Source organism: Meriones unguiculatus, chromosome 4 (assembly GCF_030254825.1).
Source record: "Meriones unguiculatus strain TT.TT164.6M chromosome 4, Bangor_MerUng_6.1, whole genome shotgun sequence".
Taxonomy (NCBI): domain Eukaryota; kingdom Metazoa; phylum Chordata; class Mammalia; order Rodentia; family Muridae; genus Meriones; species Meriones unguiculatus.
In genome coordinates, this window is record NC_083352.1 from 111575957 (window position 1) to 111595672 (window position 19716).

The 19716-nt window shown below is 48.1% G+C and overlaps 1 protein-coding gene across 2 annotated transcripts in view; it reads right to left on the reverse strand.

Moving 5' to 3' along the window:
* The window catches only part of Ptpn1 (protein tyrosine phosphatase non-receptor type 1), a 50683-nt gene that overhangs the window by 6893 nt on the left and 24074 nt on the right, over positions 1 to 19716 (reverse strand). For both annotated transcript variants that reach the window (XM_060382798.1, XM_021637631.2), the window contains exons 2-5: positions 10777 to 10867; positions 8292 to 8392; positions 5481 to 5579; positions 567 to 704 (exon numbers count right to left, since the gene is read on the reverse strand). In XM_060382798.1, the coding sequence (XP_060238781.1) occupies positions 567 to 704; positions 5481 to 5579; positions 8292 to 8392; positions 10777 to 10867 (429 nt within the window). The remainder of the gene's footprint in view (positions 1 to 566; positions 705 to 5480; positions 5580 to 8291; positions 8393 to 10776; positions 10868 to 19716) is intronic.

The following is a 19716-nucleotide window of genomic DNA, read 5'->3' on the forward strand; positions in this document are numbered from 1 at the left end:
CTAAGACTCACATGGTCTCCTTAGTCACAGCTCTGTGCCACAAGCAGAGCTTCCACTGCTCCTTCCTAGAGGACCTTGCCTTGCACGATGCCCCAGGACCTCCTCTCAGTGGCAGTAAGTAACAGACAGGATGACTTTGTCACAGCAAATCCACCCAAGACCTGGCTTAGAAAGTCTCAGCTTCAGGAAACCTGGGCAGTGGGGGAAGCCCTCCTTCTTTTGGAGGTGCAGTTAGGAAGGTGCAAGCTTGTTGTCCTTTCTCTTGCAAGCACCGCTTCAGCCCTCCAGTCCTAAAGTCAGAGCAAACTACTTTCAGGTAAGAAACTACCTTTTCCCTTGGAACTGTGTTAACTGGTGTCAAGGGTGAGAAAGTACTGTGGGAGGCGCTTGTATTCTGTCCCTCACTGGTGGCTGAGCACTGGTTCCTACAACAGCAAGACCTGCTCACCATGGTATAGCCACACTGTGCACAGGGCTCATAATTCCTGGGAACCTGCAGCTGAAGTAAGTACCCAAGGACTCAGAACAGAAGCAGGCCACAGTCTCCAGAAGGACTTCATACTTACAGCCAGGTTTTCCAACTCCAATTGTCGTACTGTATAATAGGACTTGACATCTTCAGAGATTAGTGTCAATTTCAAATTTGTATCATCAAAGACCATCTCTTTTTCTTCTTTCTGTGGCCAATACTGGGCACATTTTAACTGGGAAAAGAATAACACTGGATTACCGGGAGCTACTGCTATATGAGACAGGAGGCTTGGAGACTATCTGCTAGCTTTATGACAACTCACAGGCCTGGGTTTCCCGGTTAGTAGAGCTCTTGCCTTAGTAAAACTAGAGTTGGCTGGGACCCTGACCCGGCAGCTTTGTGGCAGGGCTCATACTTCCCACTCAGCAACATGTTACAGAGGTTCTGGTTCTTGTTGTGAGGTAAAACCACACCACACAGAAACTGTGCCCCTCACAGATGACTTTAGCAGCATCTCAGTATGACCAGAGCCCCTGAGGAAACCCACAGGTAACAAGGTAGAGAGCTAGAGCCTGTCAGGCTGAGGGACTGTGGTCAGAGCAGCCACGAGGTGGGAGGACGGCTGGCAGTGCAGCTCACATTCTAACTTGGCTCAGTTCAGAAAGTCCTCCTGCTATTCTACTTTGCCAACATCAGAGACCATTTGATGATCCCAAGTCAAATGCTGATCAGTACAGCTTTTGAGGAACCAAAAGATCTGGTCTGGGATTCAATCACACAGATCCTGTGAACTAAGTTCAGACTCAGCCATTCCTGCTGCAGGAAGCTGTCCTGAGTCTCAAGGCAGGACTGACAGGGTGCCCAGGGAGAGACCTCAGAGACCTTGATCCTCCCAAAGAAATGCAGTAAGCCTCTCTGTTACATGACATGAGGAATCCATATCCCTGACCTCTTCCAGGCTGGCCTCATCTGATGGGAAAGAGGTTTCCTCCCTCTAGAGTGGGTGGATGGGGAAAATATGAAGGGAAGACACTGAGAAAGAATTTATATGACCTGGGGATTCAGAGGAGGGGGAAACTCAGGCTAGCCAATCAAAAAAAGAGGTCAATGGAAGCTCGCTGGAGAGAAGTTTCTGATGGATGACAGGATAGTGTCTCAAAGGAAAGCAAGAGACAGGGCAAGGAGGGCCAGAGCATAGTGGGGCTGTGGCATCACCCAGGGCTGGGAGGAGTTGAGTCCGAAGACAGAACTGCGGAGGCCTGTTGGTCTCCCATCTTCTGGGGCTCAATGCTGCCCTCCACAAAAATCAATGCAAATGGTAGAGAAGAGAAGCACTGAAGGAAGCCTGGGCCTTACAGTAACAGCGGAGTAGAACTTTCCAATCCCAGGACAGAAGCTAAGTGGGCTTTCTTAACAGTTCTGTTTCAAGGTCTGGCCTGCTCAACCCATGACCCCTCTCGCTTTTGAGGACCAGCTGACAGAGATGGGCCCCTCAGCTAGGGCCAACCTGCCAGCATAGGAACAGATCTCAGCGTCAGAATGCAGAGGCAATGTGCCAGTGAACTATGCATGGAGAGACTTGAATGGGTCACTTATTCCCACAGTTCGACCCCAGGCAACCATGCTAGGGTGGGCATTCACCATGAGCAGAGCACACGGGCTCTAACTTTCACTCCCACAGCAGAAGCCTAGACCAAGCCTGACAGATCTAGGCAAAATCTACAATTTAAGAGCATTCTGGCACACAGCCAGTGTCCATCAAACATTTAATTAGTTGTCTATAGGACCATGCTCTGCTCTGTCATTTCCCGTAAAAAAACTTCTGCTTTAAACACAAAACAAACAAGAGGGTATGTAACTCCTACTTCCAGTTAGCTGATGGCACCCACACGCTGCCTTGAGCGGAAGCCTGACTTTTACTGGAATGTGAGCAGGCCCGTGCCGGGATTGACACCAAGGCCCTTTGCCCAGCCTCAAACAGGAAAGTGGCAATGCCAGTGTGCTGGCATCCTGCGTTGAATAGTCATTTCCACCATGAAGCCCAACTCACACAAGTCTTTCCAGAGCAGAGCTGGGCCATCTGAGGCAGAAGCTGTGACAGTCCGTGCTGTCTCTCTCACACAGGTGGCTTGTTTTCATCTTCCAATGGATGGTTAATACTGACAAGTGAGCAGGTTCCAGAGTTAAGGACCCTGGGCTACCAAGTGCCTGAACCCCAACTCTGGCTTGCAAGAGGTTTTTGGGGAGACAGGCCACCGGTGTCTTGGAATACAAATTATACTCACCTAGCTCCCTCCCCCTGTATAAACAACAGCCCTACCCTTACACAGTACACACCATGTACCTCTGAAGCCCAGCTGATGGGCTAGGGATGGTTGAAACTAGGTGACAGAGCAGCAACACCCCAGTCCTTATACTCTACCCACCCCTGGGCTTGCTGATGTGGATCCCACACAAAGCATACTGTTCCAATGGCCCTAAGTGGAGCAGAATAGTTCTAAAGGACCACTGCCATGCTGCCATGGGAAATAGCAACCAGCCACCCAGCCGTGCTTCTAGTGGCTAACACAAGAATCCTGGGGAAGGTGGTCGTGGTGGATCCATTTATAGTCAGCTCAGAGTGCTGAAAGCCAGACCTCGTGTCAGTCATGCAACTACAGAGCAGACACCATTCCTTATAATGTGACAACAGCTGTTAATGCAAACTGCTAACTACAAGAGGCCATCAGGACCCCTAGCAACATACTTACATATTTGAGTACGTACATGCATGTGTACCCTTATACGTATGCACAGTAAATCCTACCACACCTGGTGACTTCCGAGACAGTTTCTTTGTCCTGGAACTCACTCTGTACACCAGACTGGCCTTGAGCTAGGAGATCTGCCTGCCTCTGCCTCCCCAGTGCTGGGATTAAAGGCCTGCACCACCGCTGGCCTGCCTCTGATGACTTTTTAATTTACTTTTTACATGTTTTGTCTGCACATATGTCTGTGTACCATGTGCATGCCTGGTGTCCACTGAGGTCAGAAGAGGTTGTTAAGATTCCTTGGAACTTGAATTACAGGTGGTTGTGAGCCACTACGTGGGTGGTGGGAGTGGAACGTAGGTCCTCTGCAAGAGCAGTAAGCACTCTTAGCCACTGAGCTAGCCTTTTCTCCAGCCCCCATATCTGCTAATTTCTTAATGATAGATTAATTTAAAATTCTACTCATTGGTTTTGTCAACTGAGCACACCAGCAGGCTTTGTATCTATTACCATCATGCTTTACAAAAGTAGGAAGTGGAAACCAGGCAACAGTATGGCATCGAGCGGCCTCAAGGAAACTACCAGGAGTGAGTGGGTCCCTTGTGCTCTGTGGCAGGCAGCTTGCTGGTGATGCCCTGTCCCCACTCTGTACATCTTGTTCTCACCCTCAGGCATGACTATCTCTGGAGGGGATAGATGGCTTCTTTGGCAACCTCATGTTCTTAAAAGCATGAGGAAGCCAGGCAGGTGTAGAAGGTACCCCACCTGAACAAAAGGCAGCACAATGCCTGCACCTGGCAAGGCCAATGGACATCCCATTCTCTGCTCCTGGCTATTGTTTCAGTTGGTCCCAACAGCCCTCAGTTGACCTCTTCCAGGGGCCTCAACCTCTGGAGCTGGAAAGTACATAAATGCCAACCAAGTCCAGAGAGGAGAGAAGGAGGCTGTTGGCTCTGCCCCATGCTGGCCTTGGGCAGCAGCACTCAAAGCACTCAAAGAGTTTAAGTATCCACCATAGGAATGAGAAAAAGGAAGGGACAGGAGGACTGGCTGTTTGAGGAGGCCTAAATCTCAGACAGTGTCATTGTGACTCAGACCTTTGGCCCAAAAGACAGGGTAAGAAACAAAAGGAGGCCTGACTGTGCTATCATTTGGAGAGTGAGACACAGGTCCAGGAAACAGGTCCAGCCACTGTGTCTCAGGCCACATCAATGACTACCCTTAGAGGTGAGACCTGAGTGACACAGACCACTCTGGAAGTGTGGGACAGAAAGGGGACAGAAAGCAGCAGGCTTAGGAGCAGAAGTGGTTGAAGGGATAGAGCCTGAGGGGTGATACAGGCATAAGGTTAGCGTGTACTTCAAATGCTGAGTTCTGTACCCCATATCTGGTTGCAGTCCTTGTTCTGAGAATCTCCGGTCTCAATGTTATATAAATATTGCTCCCCAATTGTCTGGATATGTCAATAAAGCAGTTCACAGCCAATTGCTGGGCAGGGGAGAGAATAGGGCTGGACTCCCTGCCAGCCAGGGGAGGAGGAGTTAGAGGAGACAGTAAAGGGATTCAACCATGGGCAGAGGTGCAGGAGACATCAGGAGAGAGAGCTAGATCAGAGAAAGCTACAAAGTGCAAGTATCTTGGGGATTTTGGCAAAGAGGAAGCCAGATTAGCTTAGAGGGTTAAGAATGAAGTAACCACTCAGTTACGGTGTTGTGAAGTTTATTAAACAAATATAATAAAGTTTTAATTATTTGTGCGATAGCAAGGGTAAGAGAGAAACTGAGAAACCAATAGTTATATAACAGTAACTTTAAGAGCTGCCAGAACTCCCAGTGCCGCGAGTCCTGAAGGCAACCCAGCAGAGGTTATGGTGGCACATCAAATCTGGAAGCCAACGCCTCCCACAGCTCTGCAATGCCATGTCTACCATCAAAAGGGATGGTCCAAGCAGCCAAAGGTAGGCTTGGTAAAGATGCTCTAAAGCTGCTTTTACAAATAATTTACCTGGCTCCAGGCACAGGCAATGCCAAGAATGCACAGCCAGTGAGGCAGAATGCCATCATCAGGCTCCACAGGGCCTGGCCTACTGCTTCTCTCTAGTCTTACTTGTTTGCAATACGTATGTAGTTATGTAATGTTTAACTTTTTAAAAACAAGGTATCATGTAAAGGAGTTAGAAAAAAGAAACTCAGGGAACCAGAGCTTTATGACTGTATGCATGTAGACAGCAGGAGCAAAGAGCTGTGGGGTGAACTTACCGAGCCTTTCTCCATGATGCGGTTGAGCATGACCACGCCCCTGCTCTTCTGCTCCCACACCATCTCCCAGAAGTGCCCACAAGTATTTGGTAAAGGGCCCTGCAAACACACAAGATACACACTGGACAACACTGGACACACAAGCACACCATGCAGTCAGCCAGTGACAGTGTTTATAGGCAGAGTGGCAACCAAGGCTGCCTACCCTGTGGTCAAGTCACCCATCATGTGGTGAAAGGTCATTTCCGCACCTCAGTGCAGACTGGCTTTTGGTCTGAGCTGATGGCTGAGGGGCTCTACTAGGCTTCTTGCCTGTGAACAAGTGAGCAGAGGACAAAGCTCCTATGTGGGTGAGAGGCAGCCTGGGGCAGGACCATCACTGTGCTCTGGCAGTTCCAGACCCTGCTTTTAAAATCTGTCATCTTCTAACTTTAGGCAAGTCACTCCACCTCTCTCAGCCTGCTTTTCCACATAGCGCACTTGATTAAAAACAGCACGTGTTCACAGGTTGTACAAATAACAGTAGTGCCATATGTGAAGGACTCAGCACAGCACCTAGAATGGAGCAAGCACATGGAGCAAGCCCCCAGGACAAAGTGAGCCTCTCTTCTTACAACTAACACGGATGAGTCTGAACACAGCCTTTAGAGCTCCACCAAAGGCTCAGAAGACTCAGGCATGACCGGTGCCTGCTGAGCAGCAAGCCCACCTAGTGATGGGTGCAGATTAATGAATGTAAAGTGCTGGGAGTCTGCTTTCGTTGTCAGCCCCAAGGGACACTACAGGAAAGCATCCATACCAGGACTGGTCGCATCCTTGGGTCAGAACATCTTTTAGAAGTCTCCATTCTCATCTATGTCCACGCAAGCCACGCCCCTTAAATCCAGGCACGCCCCCTTCTGTGCACCGCACCTGGCATCTTCTCACTCCTCCCTGAGCACTTCTGTCTTCAAGTGTGAGGCAAGGGCTCTAACAAAAGTGTCACACAGATGACCTTTCCCTCAGGTAACAGAGCCAGCTTATGGCGGCTAGATGCCAGGGTACCTGATGGCCATCTAGGCCCTTCATCCTCTGCACTGCACAAGGATTCAAGCCTCAACATTCTGCAACTCACCAGTCACACTGTTGTCTCTAAGCACCACCCTGCTCAAAGTAGATTTCAGGACTCGAAAGAACAGGGCCCAGAATCGGCTGTCCCTTTGTGACGGAGGTGAAGGACAGCCCTACATCTGCTCTTTCCAACCTGACTTGTTGAGTCAGACGAGGCTTTATAATGTGGCTTCCATGACGAGCAATACTAAATGTAATGGAAGGCTTCTTGGTGTGTAGCCTGGGTAACCCTGGGTCTCCTTGTCTTTGGGGTCAGACTGTTTTGATTCTTATCTGAAACCCCCAGGGCTATAGGACCATCTGTGAATGCCCACGGTGCAGCCTTATACAACACACTGTTACTCACATAATTGCCAGGGACCAGGGAAGGGGTAGGGAGAGGAGTAATGCTTGAGTTTCTCTATTTCTCTAAACAGGGCCTAAGGCTAACCCAGGCTGGCCTGTAGAACTCACTATGTATCCCAAATTGGCCTCAATCATGCTACAACTCTCCTGTCTCAGCCTCTCAAGTACAGGGATCAGATCACAGGTATGAACCACGACACCTGGGTCTAATGAATGCTTCTTTTTTGTTGCTAGCAGGGTTGTGTGTGTGTGTGTGTGTGTGTGTGTGTGTCTGTTGTTGCTGTTTTGTTTTGTTTTTTGGAAATACTAGGGACTAGACCTAGGGACTCGCATGACAGGGAAGTACTCTACCATCAAACCCCAAATCCTAGCCCCTCAAAGAAAATGCTAAATGCTCATTTGATTCATTTGGCATCACATACCCTAAAATGGATCAACAGCCATACCAAGTCTTTCTGACCTCAACTACAGATGAATGGCTGAAGCCAAGAATGGTAACTTCTCTACATTGATTCTCAAAAAGTTACTAGTGCCTCAGAGTCTCAACAGCAGGACCCCTTCCTGAGGAATCTCTGCAGCCACCCAGTCAAACACTGAGGTGCTGGGAGGACCCTGGCTGAGACTCAGGAAGGTCAGCCCACTGATTCTACCCACACTGACTTGGGGGCATCTGGCTTGGGACAAAAGGGAGAAGGGCAGTGATGGAGGAGTGCTTCTCTAAGCTTCTGGCTACACTAGGATCTGACTTCCAAACAGCAGGCAGAACTGTCATGCTCAAACCCTACAGCCCAGACTATGTAATATGGAAAGACGAAGGGAGACTAAGAGGAACAACACATGGCCATTTAGACCTACTTGCAGGTAAAATGAAGAAAATTATTGAAAATCAACTTTTATCCCCTTTCTAGATATTCACGGCCTTCTGGTTACACACCGGGAAGTGTGTTACAGGATATCCATCACACTTTCTCAGGACACCGAGAGCTGTGGTTTTTAAGAGACATCACATCACATTCTCTAACAAGGCCCAGAGGAACAATGAATGACACTTGGGCCAACCGCTAGCCCTCTTAGTTGCTGCCAGAAGCACTCAATGCTGAAGTCCATGCCTCCTTGGACCTCATGCTGAGGTGGCATGGTCTAGGGTCCCCTGCCCATCAAAGGCCACTGGCAGCTCAGGGTGTCAGCTCACAGTGCTGTGCCCGCACTGACTCTGAGGGAGGATGTTTCTTTACCTGCTGCTGCTTTGGTTGATGAGAAGCTTAAACTTCTCAAGGACACAATGATCTTATCTGATGCAAACACAATAGCACTCTCAAAACTCTTCATGAAAAATATAGTCCAGAGAGCTGTTACCTGGGTGAGAATATAGCTCCTCTGGGCTTCGTCCATTTTTATCAAACTGGCGTTGATGTAGTCATTATCTTCCTGGTGCAATTTAATCCGACTGTGGTCAACTGAAAGACAAAAGCAGAGCTGGGTAAACCCTGGGACCCAAGTGCTTTCATTCTACAGGAAAGCAGAGAGGGACCCATGGCCTGAAGAGCATGCACATTGGCAGAGGCCTCACTATTCAGGTGACATTAGTCATCTGTGGGGTGACTGGCCTTCTCAGGACAACTCTGTGTAGAGCTCTGAGTACCAGAAATGTCACATTCTATGGCAACACCCATCAACTCCAGACCATGCCCTCCTTGGGAGGGCAGATACTAAGAGACTGTCAAAGGATCCACTTTCTGATGCCTGACAGAGGCTCCTAGAGTAAAGTCAAGTCTTCAGTCTGTAAAAAAAAAAAAAAAGCAATTCAGAGAGCTGTCTGCGTGACATATGGAGGTGTCTCAGGTGGGGCTGACTGATGACACACCTCGGCCCAGGTGTCCAGCACTGCATAGTATCTGACTAATGTGCAGTAGCATGACATGCGTGATGAGATAATTCAAGATCTTTCAGAAGTTATGGTCAGTAAGATTTAAGGGGACTTAAACTTGGTGTGGTGACATAAGCCCTTAGTCCCAGCACTTGGGAGGTAGAGGCAGATAGATGGATCTCTGTGAGTTCAAGACCAGCCTAGTCTACATAGCAGGCTCCAGGACAGCTAGAGTTGCATAGTGAGACCCTGTCTCAAAAGCGGTGGGGGTGAAGTAAAAACCTCTTTGCACAAGAAGTACACAGAAGTAAGTAATTCTAGGAACAAACTTAGCAGGGAAGCTCTGCCCCAGTTCCTGACCAGAACACCAGCTTTTGCTTGTTTCTCTCACTACTTTGTCACAAGAATAGTGGCTCCCAAGGGCCATCATTCTTGCCCTGCTGCCGTTACAGGTGGGAGCCTGTTCTTTCTGCTATAACACAGAGGAACCTGATTATGTCTTCACCCGAGCCCAAAGGGAAAGGGAGCGTGGCACTAAAGCAGCAACCTGCTGTTTCTGTTCTGAAGACTCTCCAGCACCTCTGCCATTTTCTTGTGGAGGTCAAAGGATGCCTAAGTTACTCTTTTTGTTTTGGTTTGTTTTTTGGTTTTTGTTTGTTTGTTTGTTTGTCCTGAACTTGCTTTGTAGACCAGGCTGGCCTTGAACTCACAGCAATTTCCCTGCCTCCCAAAGTGCCTGGGTTACTCTTAAGTGGAAAAGAAAGGAGGACGGGCAGACAGGCAGGCAGACTGACTGAGCCCAGTAGGTCTAAAATCACCTATAACCCCAACACTCCGGAGAAAGAGAAAGACAGCAGGATCATGAGCTCAGCTTTGGTGCCAGCTTTGTTAAGTTTGAGTCCAGCCTGGGCTGCATCTTAGACAGCTGGTAGATGTCCTGGGGCATCCTGGCAGAGTTAGGGGACAATCTCAAACAGTCACATTGTTGTCCTTAAGTTCCAGCCAGGCAGGACCCCATAGCAGAATCAACAAGGGGGGTTTGTTATGCCACTTTGTTTCAATAAACACATCGGATGTCCAGCAAGCCAAGGCAAGCTGAGTTGAAAAAAGCAACTGGGGTGAGGCCAGTCACCCTTCCCCTAAGGACCTACAAGTGCACTTCCAAATGCCCCGTGACAACTGTCTCAGACCTTGGCCCATGTTTACTAAGCGCATACCCGAGGGGGCACTCAGCTTAGTGGCTCACACTGCTGCTTCACCTCCACACACTCCTGCAAGTTGAGTGTGACTCCGACACTCCTAACAGCCAGAGCCCCGAGGGTGGCAGACCTAGAGGCACAAGGTGTGTTCCAATCCTAAACCCACTTTGTCTCCTATGAGTAGCCACAATCCTTGTTGAGGCGTAATGTCTGCAGACCTCGAGGGGAGCCAATAAGCCTGGGTACTAATGATAGATCCAGGTCCTGAGCCCAGTTCTGGCTTTTCTTGCTTTCCACACATTCTACATGTTCAGTTATTTACTCTGAAGATATTTCTGAATTAGGAGCCAGTCAGAAGACGCAGGTTCAGGCTAGTGGGCACTGCCAGTCCTAAGCAGTGAAAGACAAGGACTGACTGGATCTGCACATCTGGTGGACTAAAGTACCTGTGAGCATAACTGTGGTCTTCACCAGGCCAACAGCCAATGGCATTGCTGCTGAGTCACCAGAAGAGGCTGTTCACTAAGCCCAATCACTCCACTTCAAGGGAGGAAAATGACTCACCACAACACAGAGCTAAAAAGGTCTCTGAACCACCAACCTTTCAAAAAACTAGAGCCCTAGTGCCTTCTGCAACAGTGAAAGCGAGCCATGACACCGCGCCTCCTGTACTTCTAGCAGGAGACAATGGGGTCATAACCTCTAACCCCCGACACACAATGGCTGCCCGTAACTGGGAAGTGTGAGTGAAGCTGTGGGAACAGTGGGTACTTACAAGGGCTGACGTCTCGGTACCTGTTCCGGTTTTTGTTCTTAGGAAGTTTCGCCACTTTGCATGGGAAGTCACTGGCTTCATGTCGAATATCCTACAAAAACAAACAGAGTTCTCTTTTGGAATCTATACCAGGCATCTACCCAGACAGAGGACCAGACATGAGCCAGGCACTGAGGGCAGAGCATACATCAAAGAGGCCTGGGCAGTGTGGGCAGGACAAGGTGACAATGCACAGGAACATACAAGGACGGTTACAGGAGCAGAGCAGGATGAGCAGGCCCAGGCCTGGCTAGAATGCAGAGGAGGAAGGAGTGTACTACTAAGGAAGGCCCGCTAGCAGAGGCAGGGGCTTCTGTCAGGAACAGTGAGTGGGAAGCCAGGAAGAATGGCAGATGGATGGAGGATGTGGTGGGCGGGCCAGATCTTAAAGTGCTGGAATGTCAGGCCTGGAGTTCCAGCTGGAACCTCCTGGAAAGGAACATGTCAAGAAATACTCCACCATCCAACTGCCGTCCTTGCAGGCAAACACACCGCCTCTGCATGAACAGAAACAGGCTACCTCCTGCTCAATGGACCACACAGGCCCACCCTGTTCTTGCTGGGATGCTGCCAGTCTCAGGAAGCACTCTGGGCGAGCAATCTGCTCTTTCATTAGCAATGACAAACACATGCGCACTGTGAATATGCTACCACCATAAAACCGTATGTCGACAAATGGTCTAAACTCTTAACTTTGGGGTTGGTAGTGAAAATGGGGACAAAAGAAGAGGCCATGGCAACAGCAGTCTGCAAACTGGAAACCAGACAGTTCAGCAGTAGGGCAGCCCCACACTACCCCAGAGACATGCGGGTGTGGGCAGCTGTCATCTTGGAAAGAAGAGGAGACTCCCAAGGGTGGGAGGGAGGCCCCTCTGAGCACAGCTAGATGCCACCCCACCCTACTTGTCTTCCCTCTGAGCCGTCGGGCCAGCCCTCAGCTCTCACTTCTGTAGAAATCAAAGGATGACTTTCTGAAAGAGTCAATCAAGTCTCCAGACTAGCAAAGTGAATGACCCATCCAAGGCATGAATGAACTGCCCAAGCCCAAGCTCAGGCCCCACCTCCTTTCATTTCGGAAGCTCCCAAGGGCTGCAGCACCACTTCCTTTCCAAGTGGGAGGTCTTCAGCTGATCTGACCAGATGGCAGGAAGCACCAAAGGTTCCCAGCATCAGGGTGTGCCTGTTTGCTCAGTGTTCTACCTACCTGTGGGCCTCTACTCTCCCTCACAGATGGCACTGATGGCAGACACACTCAGGAAACAAGGGCCAGGGAAAGAGGCCCTCATTGGACACAAACTGCAGAATACAGAAAGACTGAGAATAAACTATGGATACACTCATAACAGTAAGATCTCCTATCTAGCAATTAAGAACAGGGTGCTATAATAAACTGAACAAAAATGTCTTTTTTAATGTAAAACAAAACAGCAAAAATGACACGCTCAGTTGAAAAGATAAAGAACGCCTACCATCTCCCCATTGCCACCCCAAAGGAAAGCCGAAGATAGTAAATAAAATCAGCTAAAGCAAAAAACATACAAAAACAGGGAAAGGGAACATAAAAGTTCCAACAATCTCTCAGACCATCAAGTGCTCATGAAAACAATGGAAACAACCAGAGCCTGTGACAAAGACAGCATCTGTTCCGAGAGGCAGATCACCGTGAAAGGGCAGCAGCGCCTCACTGAAATTCACCAAGCAACGAACAAGCCTTCTCTACTCCGAAGAATGCCCATTCCAGCCTGGAATTCAACACCCAGCCCAACAGTCAAGTGAGAAGGGCCAATAAAAACATCCCTTACCACGCATGGCCTTACACCTCACCACCTGCGCCCTGCCCCCCCACTCCTCACTGCTCACACAGGCTTCACGCCTCACCATTCACATCCCCCTTTCCAGCATGCTTTTCCACCCCAGAGTGAGGGAAAGAAAAAAAAAAAAAAGGAAGAAGAAGAAGAGGAGGAGGAAAGAGGGGGCAAGAAACAAAATGGAAAATGATGGCAAAGGAAAGTTCCATGGAAACTGGAGGCTGACAGACATGAACAAGACAGCAGTATCAACATCTTGCCTTCCCCAGCATAGTGACACGTCAAACTACCCGAGGAAATGAGACCTGAATCTAGCCAACAGGGGATTCCGATTGAACAGAAGATAAGGCAGGCCTACAGATAGATCCACCTGCACAACAGAGGCCTCTAGGAGGAGGGCTCCGTGAAAACCTGGAATTGAGAGTCTTAGCTGTTCACAAAGTCAGTATTAAAATGAGAGGACACAGGACCCACGTGTGGCCATGGTGGCCGTGCACACCTATAATTCCAGTACTCAGAGGCCTAGACAAGACTGCTGTGAGCTAAGGTCAGCCTGAGCTGACCCCATCTCAGCCAGACCCCATCTCAAAGAAGCAAAACTATGCCACGAAAAGTAGTACACACCTTTAATCTTAGGGCTCTGGGGGCAGAATCAGGTGAACTGCTGTGAGTTTGAGGCCAGCCTGGTCTGCATAATGAGACCTTGTCTCAAAACAAAATAAACTAACAAAAAATAAGTAGAACAGTATTTTTGTATTTAGGGACGCTCACATGCACCACTGTTCAAGTATCTCTTACATGCAATTAGTCAGAAATTCCAATCTGGGTGACCAGCTGACACGCCCTAATGTGAGATCTCCATTTCTTTTGGAAGTAAACAGACATAAAAGTCAGTCCAGCCACACAGCAATACTACCATGTTTTCACAGAATACTTTGCTAAGTGAAACAGCAGTACTGGTTTTAACCCATTCACACTAGTCCCACACAGTGAATGCCTGCTTCTGGCAGGAGTTCGTTAATCTCGAAGCCCTCACCTCTACTCCCAGCCCCAGACCAGACCAGGCTCTCAGCAAAACCTGCTGACTGCCTGAAAGGATGATGCTAGTCCCGTAAGTGGACAGTTTCTGACTCCATAGCAGCATGCTTCCCGGCACAGGGTGGAAATGCCCAGGGGGAGCATGCATCCGAGAACACCCATCAGGCCCAGCTTAAGTGATGCAGAATACATGCTCCTGGGGTTTGGTTTCTGCAGCTGTCACACAGCCTCCGGGCAAGATAGTACCGAACTGGTTACTAAAACAGAAAAGGTAGTTATGTTCTTGCACACCTGTAATCTCAGCACTTGCAAGGCTGAAACAGGTGGATGGAGAGTTCAAAGCCAGCTTGGGCAATCCAAAAAAAGAAAAAAAAAAAGAAAAGAAAAAAAAGTGAGGAGAGTAATTTTCTTCAGCGGTATAGCCACTGGCGAATTGTCCATTCCAGTAACTAGCCCCACCCAGGCTCCTGCAAGCACATTAATTAAATTCACGGAACCACAAAAAAAATATATATATATATATATTCCCAAAACATGTAAGCAGGAAGGATTTTTTTATGAAGCGCCCTGACAGGGGCCGGATGTCTAAAGGAGGAAAACCTCCAACAGCACCTGTGACCTAGTCAAACTGGGAGACTACCAAGTCCCTGCCACTGGTCCATCTAGGCCTCCTTAAATGGCTGACTGACCTGGGGGGCTGGAGGTGCTTCTTGGTGTTGAGGGAAGCTACTGGTTCTCAGAAATAGTCAGCTGAGAGACTGAATGAAGCGCAGAAATACTGGACAGTGGGGACTGACAGGCAAGCTCTTCCTGGAACCCAGGCGCAGCCGTGGCCGAGAGCACAGAGAGATGGCACTTGTGTCTGGCTCACCTAAGACACTGGATAGAAGTACCTCAAAGCAATGACCACAGAGTGGATTTTATTAACCAAGTCTCATTATAAATGAGAACAGGAAATTCATGTGGACCAGAGCATAATCAAAATGCACAGATCCTCAGAGGCTGTCCTTTGGATGAAAAACAATACTTTCTTCTTGTGTATGTGTGTTGTGCTTTGTTTTGTTTAAGAGACTTATGTAGACTTATGTAGCCTAGGATAGCCTCAAACTCCCTATGAAGCTGAGGATAACCTTCAACTAATCATCCCAGACCCGCCAAGTCCTAGGAGTCTGCACCAGCACACTCATTTACTGGGAAATGAGGATAGGGGCCAGGCTCTTGTGAACGCTAAGCAAGCACCACCCCAGCCTGCTGTACTCTTCACACACAGAAGTTAACAACAAAACCTACTGCAAGACTTAAGAAATGGTAAGGTACAGTTTAACGGCCACTCCCTGGGATGCATGAGGCCCTGGGCTTGATTCTAACTCACTAAGCTGGAAGGAACCTCTGCTGAGGACAGCTGGGCAGTTTCACTCTGAGTATCCCCTACTCTGAGCATGAAGTACCAGTCAATTATATTTAGAAAAACCACATATAATCTAGGTTCGGACACAGATGAGAAGCACCAGAAATGAAAGGCCAGCGTCTCCCTACCTTGCCCCAGCTAGCCTGCTAAAGTCCCAGAAGATGACCTGCTCTAGTAGACAACCAACGCTGTAACTAGAATATAGTCTGTTCCACGGTCCAGGGTGAACTCAGGACCAGAGCTAAGGAAGCGTGACCAAAGAAAGCAAAAGTGGAGAGTCTCCAGAGAGTCAAGGCTTTAGGAGGCTGAGGGACTACAGGGGCAAGTACCCAGGCTGCAACTGCAGCCACACAGAAGAGCAGCAGAGGTGTGTGTGTGTGTGTGTATGGGGGGGGGGGGGTGATAAAGCTGCAAAACAGCAGCCGCTTTAGAGTGGCTCCTGGAATGAAGTCCAGAGCTTTAGCACCATGCTGGGTAACAGCTGGTCAAAACTCTTAAAAATCCCAAAGTGACCTCTGTCATTGCTGATAACCCCAAGTCATTTACAAGAACAAGCCACTTACATAATCGAGTTAACAATGACTCCTAGGTCCCTAAGGACTGATGTAGTTTTAGCACTGAGAATGACATCTTTGAGAGGCTGAACTGTGGCTGGGGGTGGTATGAATGAATGACTTAATGCTGGAAAGATGAATGTGGCCTTACACTGCATTTAAAAGCAGCATTCTGAGTTCAATGCAGCAGGCCACAGGCGCTGGGGCTTCCATTTACCTTACATGAATAATTGGGATGCCTGCTTTCATTAGGCTCTCAAGTGTCCCTGACTTTGGCCCTAATTTTTACAGCTCTTTATAAGCATCTTTTTAAAATCACTTCTGTTTTCTGTTAAATGTCATGAATTTCACCTTGGGCAGAAATCAATAGGGAGAAAATGAATCAGACTTACAGTAATTGATGTCAATCAAACATATTGGAACCAGTATCTACTAAAATGCTGAGAACCACAAAACCGTTCCCGTAAAAGAATGGGCTTAAAAAAAAAAATCGACTTTCACTTCTGTTTTGTTTACCTTCTGCTTTCCATCAGGCCAGTAACACATCACCCGGCTCCTGGCTGGTTGCCAGGGGACAGTGGGACAGCTGACTAACAAGGACCTGGCAGGCGTCTGCAAGAGCAAGGTCCCAAACTTTCCTGGCAGGAACCAGTCTGCCCACCATGTTTCCTCCTTCCAAGGTCCCAGGGGAGAGGCAACATAGGACACCAGTGAAATCCCTGCTTTGAAATGATACTGCTCCCCTTACAGAATGGAAGGATGCTCCCCACACACTTGGGCGTGGGAACAAGCAGAAAACAGCTCATTAAAACAAAATGGTTTTCTTAAGACTTTTCTAAGTACCTGGAAAGCTGTACAAGGCTCTGCTAACCAAAATCAAGAAAAGGCACGTGCACTTACTCACTGGCCAAATGAACTTGCAAGAGTACCTTCTGGATGCCACACACTTTTCTACCTGCCACGAGAGAGAGCAAGGCTGAAGGAGGGATAGAGAGGAAGGCATGACAGCACTCAAAGCGCTGGAAGAGATGGATCTGTGAGGCCACAAAAGTAAGATCACAAGTTGGGCAAGAGGGGCTGTGGCATCCCGAGTGTGGAGACTGGAGCAAGGCTCAGCACGACGTTCCTTCAGTTCCTTCACGTACAGCTGGGCACTTGCCCAGACCAGGAGCAGAGTCTTCAGCCCTCAACTGCTCGGCTCGTACAGAGACGCGGAAGAGACCTTTCACTTCTGGGTAACACAGCACTGTGGTCCAGGCATGGTGTACACGCTTGTAATCAATCCTAATGTTACAAGGAGACAGAAGGATCTCTAGTCCATGAGCTATACAGGAGGACCCTGTCATGATTTAAACTAGGTGTAGCCTATCTCTGTGACTTTGAGTTCAGCCTGGCTTACCCAGTGAGTTCCAGGACAGCCAGGGCTATACAGTGAGACCCTGTCTAGTATGCCGGGGTGGGGGAGATGATGACAACCTGGCACTGCAGTGATGGCTCAGTGGTCAAAAACACTGACTGTTCTTGCAGAGGAACCACTTTGGTTTCCAGCACCTACCATGGTGGCTCACAACTGTCCGTAAATCCAATTCTAGGGGGTCTAATGCCCTCTTCTCGATACAAAGGGCATCGTGTACACAAAGTGGCACATGGGATTACATGCAGAAAAAGTATTCCCATACATATATATATTTTTTTAAGTGGAAAGAAAAAAAAAAAACCTGGGAGGTGTTTTGAGATAAGGTCTCACTGTGCAGCCCCTGCTGGCCTGAAACTCACTACATCTGCCTGCCTCTGTCTCCAGATTTCTGGCCTTAAAGTCTGCACCCAGGTACACCAGAAGTAAAGATATGTGCTATGCTCTGTAGAAAGAGTATCTTTTGTATTGTATGGATGGATTGCCTGTCAATTAAAAAAACCTGTGGCCTATAGAAAGGTTAGAACAGAAGGTGAGATAGCCAGCAGGAAAAAAGATTCTGGGACAGAGCCAGGTCTGAAGAGATTTGTCTGGGAAAATAAGGAGAGGACAGATGCATGTTAGCTGAGCAGAGGTAAACCAGCCACGTGGCAGGATATAGATTAGTATAAATGGGTTACTTTAAGTTAAGAGCTTGTCAGAGAAGAGACTAGCTATATGACCTAGGTATCTGTAAATATATTTTGAGTCTCATCAGCATTATTCCAGGAGCTTAGGGAGGAAAAACATGCACCCTACCTACAACGCCCAGATAAGAAAAGAGAATTTCAAGATCTACAGAGTAGCACGGTTGTCCTTGAAGTGAAATTACTCCACCCCAAATCCTGAAGGAAGAATGGACAGAGTGGCTCCTGTCCCATATTTACGTCAACTGTGTTCCTTTGTGTAGAAATTCATAGAAAAAATATAAGATGTTAAATTGACTGGGAGTGCTGGTGCTCCCCTTTAATCATACCACAGACAGGCAGATTTCTGTGAGTTCCAAGCTTGCCAGGGCTACCCAGTGAGACCCTAATACACACACACACACACACACAATTGTTCCAGTTCCAGTTTAATAAACAAATCAAGGGGAAATGGGGCCGGGGAGTGGCAAGGCTGATGGGCAATAGCACTGCTCCGTGAGGATGAGGGCCCGAGCTGGGATCCTAGCACCCATACGAAAGTTGAGTGGTGCTGTGTGCTATAGCAGCACTTTCTTGGGGAAGAACCAGGACCTTGGGGACCCTGGCTCAGGAAAACAGGTGGGTAGTGATTGAGCAGGTCATCCAATGCTGTCAACAGGTCTCCATATGTGCATGTGGAGGGGGACATGACTGCACGTGCACCCCTTCCACTCCATATTTCTCCATGACAGTCACCACTAACCTTAAGTAAAACAAATTTTACTCAGTATCATTAATTAAAAAGCTACTCAGAGGGCTGGTGAGATCTCTTTCTCACACAAACACACAAATACACAATATAAAAACAAAAGACCTACATTCACATTTCAGCACCAAGCTGAGAGCCTGGGCTGCACTTTTAGGCCCTGCCTCAAATAAACAAAACAAGTAACTAAAAATCTGCATTCAGAGTACTACTGCAAACAAAACCAGCACGGAGCAGCAAAGCCTCACTCACATCTGTGCACGTGGCCACACCCTCAACTGTGCAGTAAAATGAATGACTCTCCGAAGGTCTGTCTCCCTGCCCCCTGTAGAGTGTGTACCCTAGCACACCTTAGAGAGAAATACATCAAAAAATATGTGTTTTCTACAGCCTGGTCTATAGAGTAAGTTCTAGGACAGCCAGGTCAACACAGAGAAACCCTGTCTCAAGAAACATGCATACATGCGTAGATACACATAGATAATTATATTTATACATGTATATATGTATACATATGTATATGTATGTGTATACATATATGTATACACATATTATATATCACACAAAATGTATGTATAATATATATACATATTACATATATATACACAGCACTATACACACACACACACACACACACACACACACACACACACACTGGGGACAAGCAGCAAACCTCCACTAGTGCCATGCAATCATCTGCAGAAGCTGCTGAGAGCTGGAGGATGCTAGACCCTTCTTTAAGGGGTTGCTCCATATCTAAATGCCATAACCCAAACTCCAGAGGAATGAATGCCAACATGCACGCTGCTTGACCCCAGCAGGCCACTTCCAGCTCTCTTGGCTGCTGTGGTATGGACACCCTTTGAAAATGTGCACACTATTCTTCCTCCAAAGCCTGACAGGGCATTGAAACGGTTAGCAAGAACCAAGGACTCCTAAAACTCAGGGTGGACAAGAAATTAAGGAACACGGATGCTATACACATGGCCACACAAAGGCTGTAACCTTTGTGCTACTCTGCCCTCTTCACAGATTCTTTTGAGAAAGCAGTGAATTGCAGTCCTTTGTGCTCACTAGAGTAGACATATATGAGGATCATGAACTTGCCACCAATTTCTGTCCCGGCCTTCAGGTTTGGGACAAGTGTTGAGGGGACAGGTGGTTCTGCCAAGGTCCTTGTCCTCAATAAGGGGGTAGACCATCTGTGGCCACAAGTTCACTGTGCTGACCAGAAAGCATGTCTCAAGT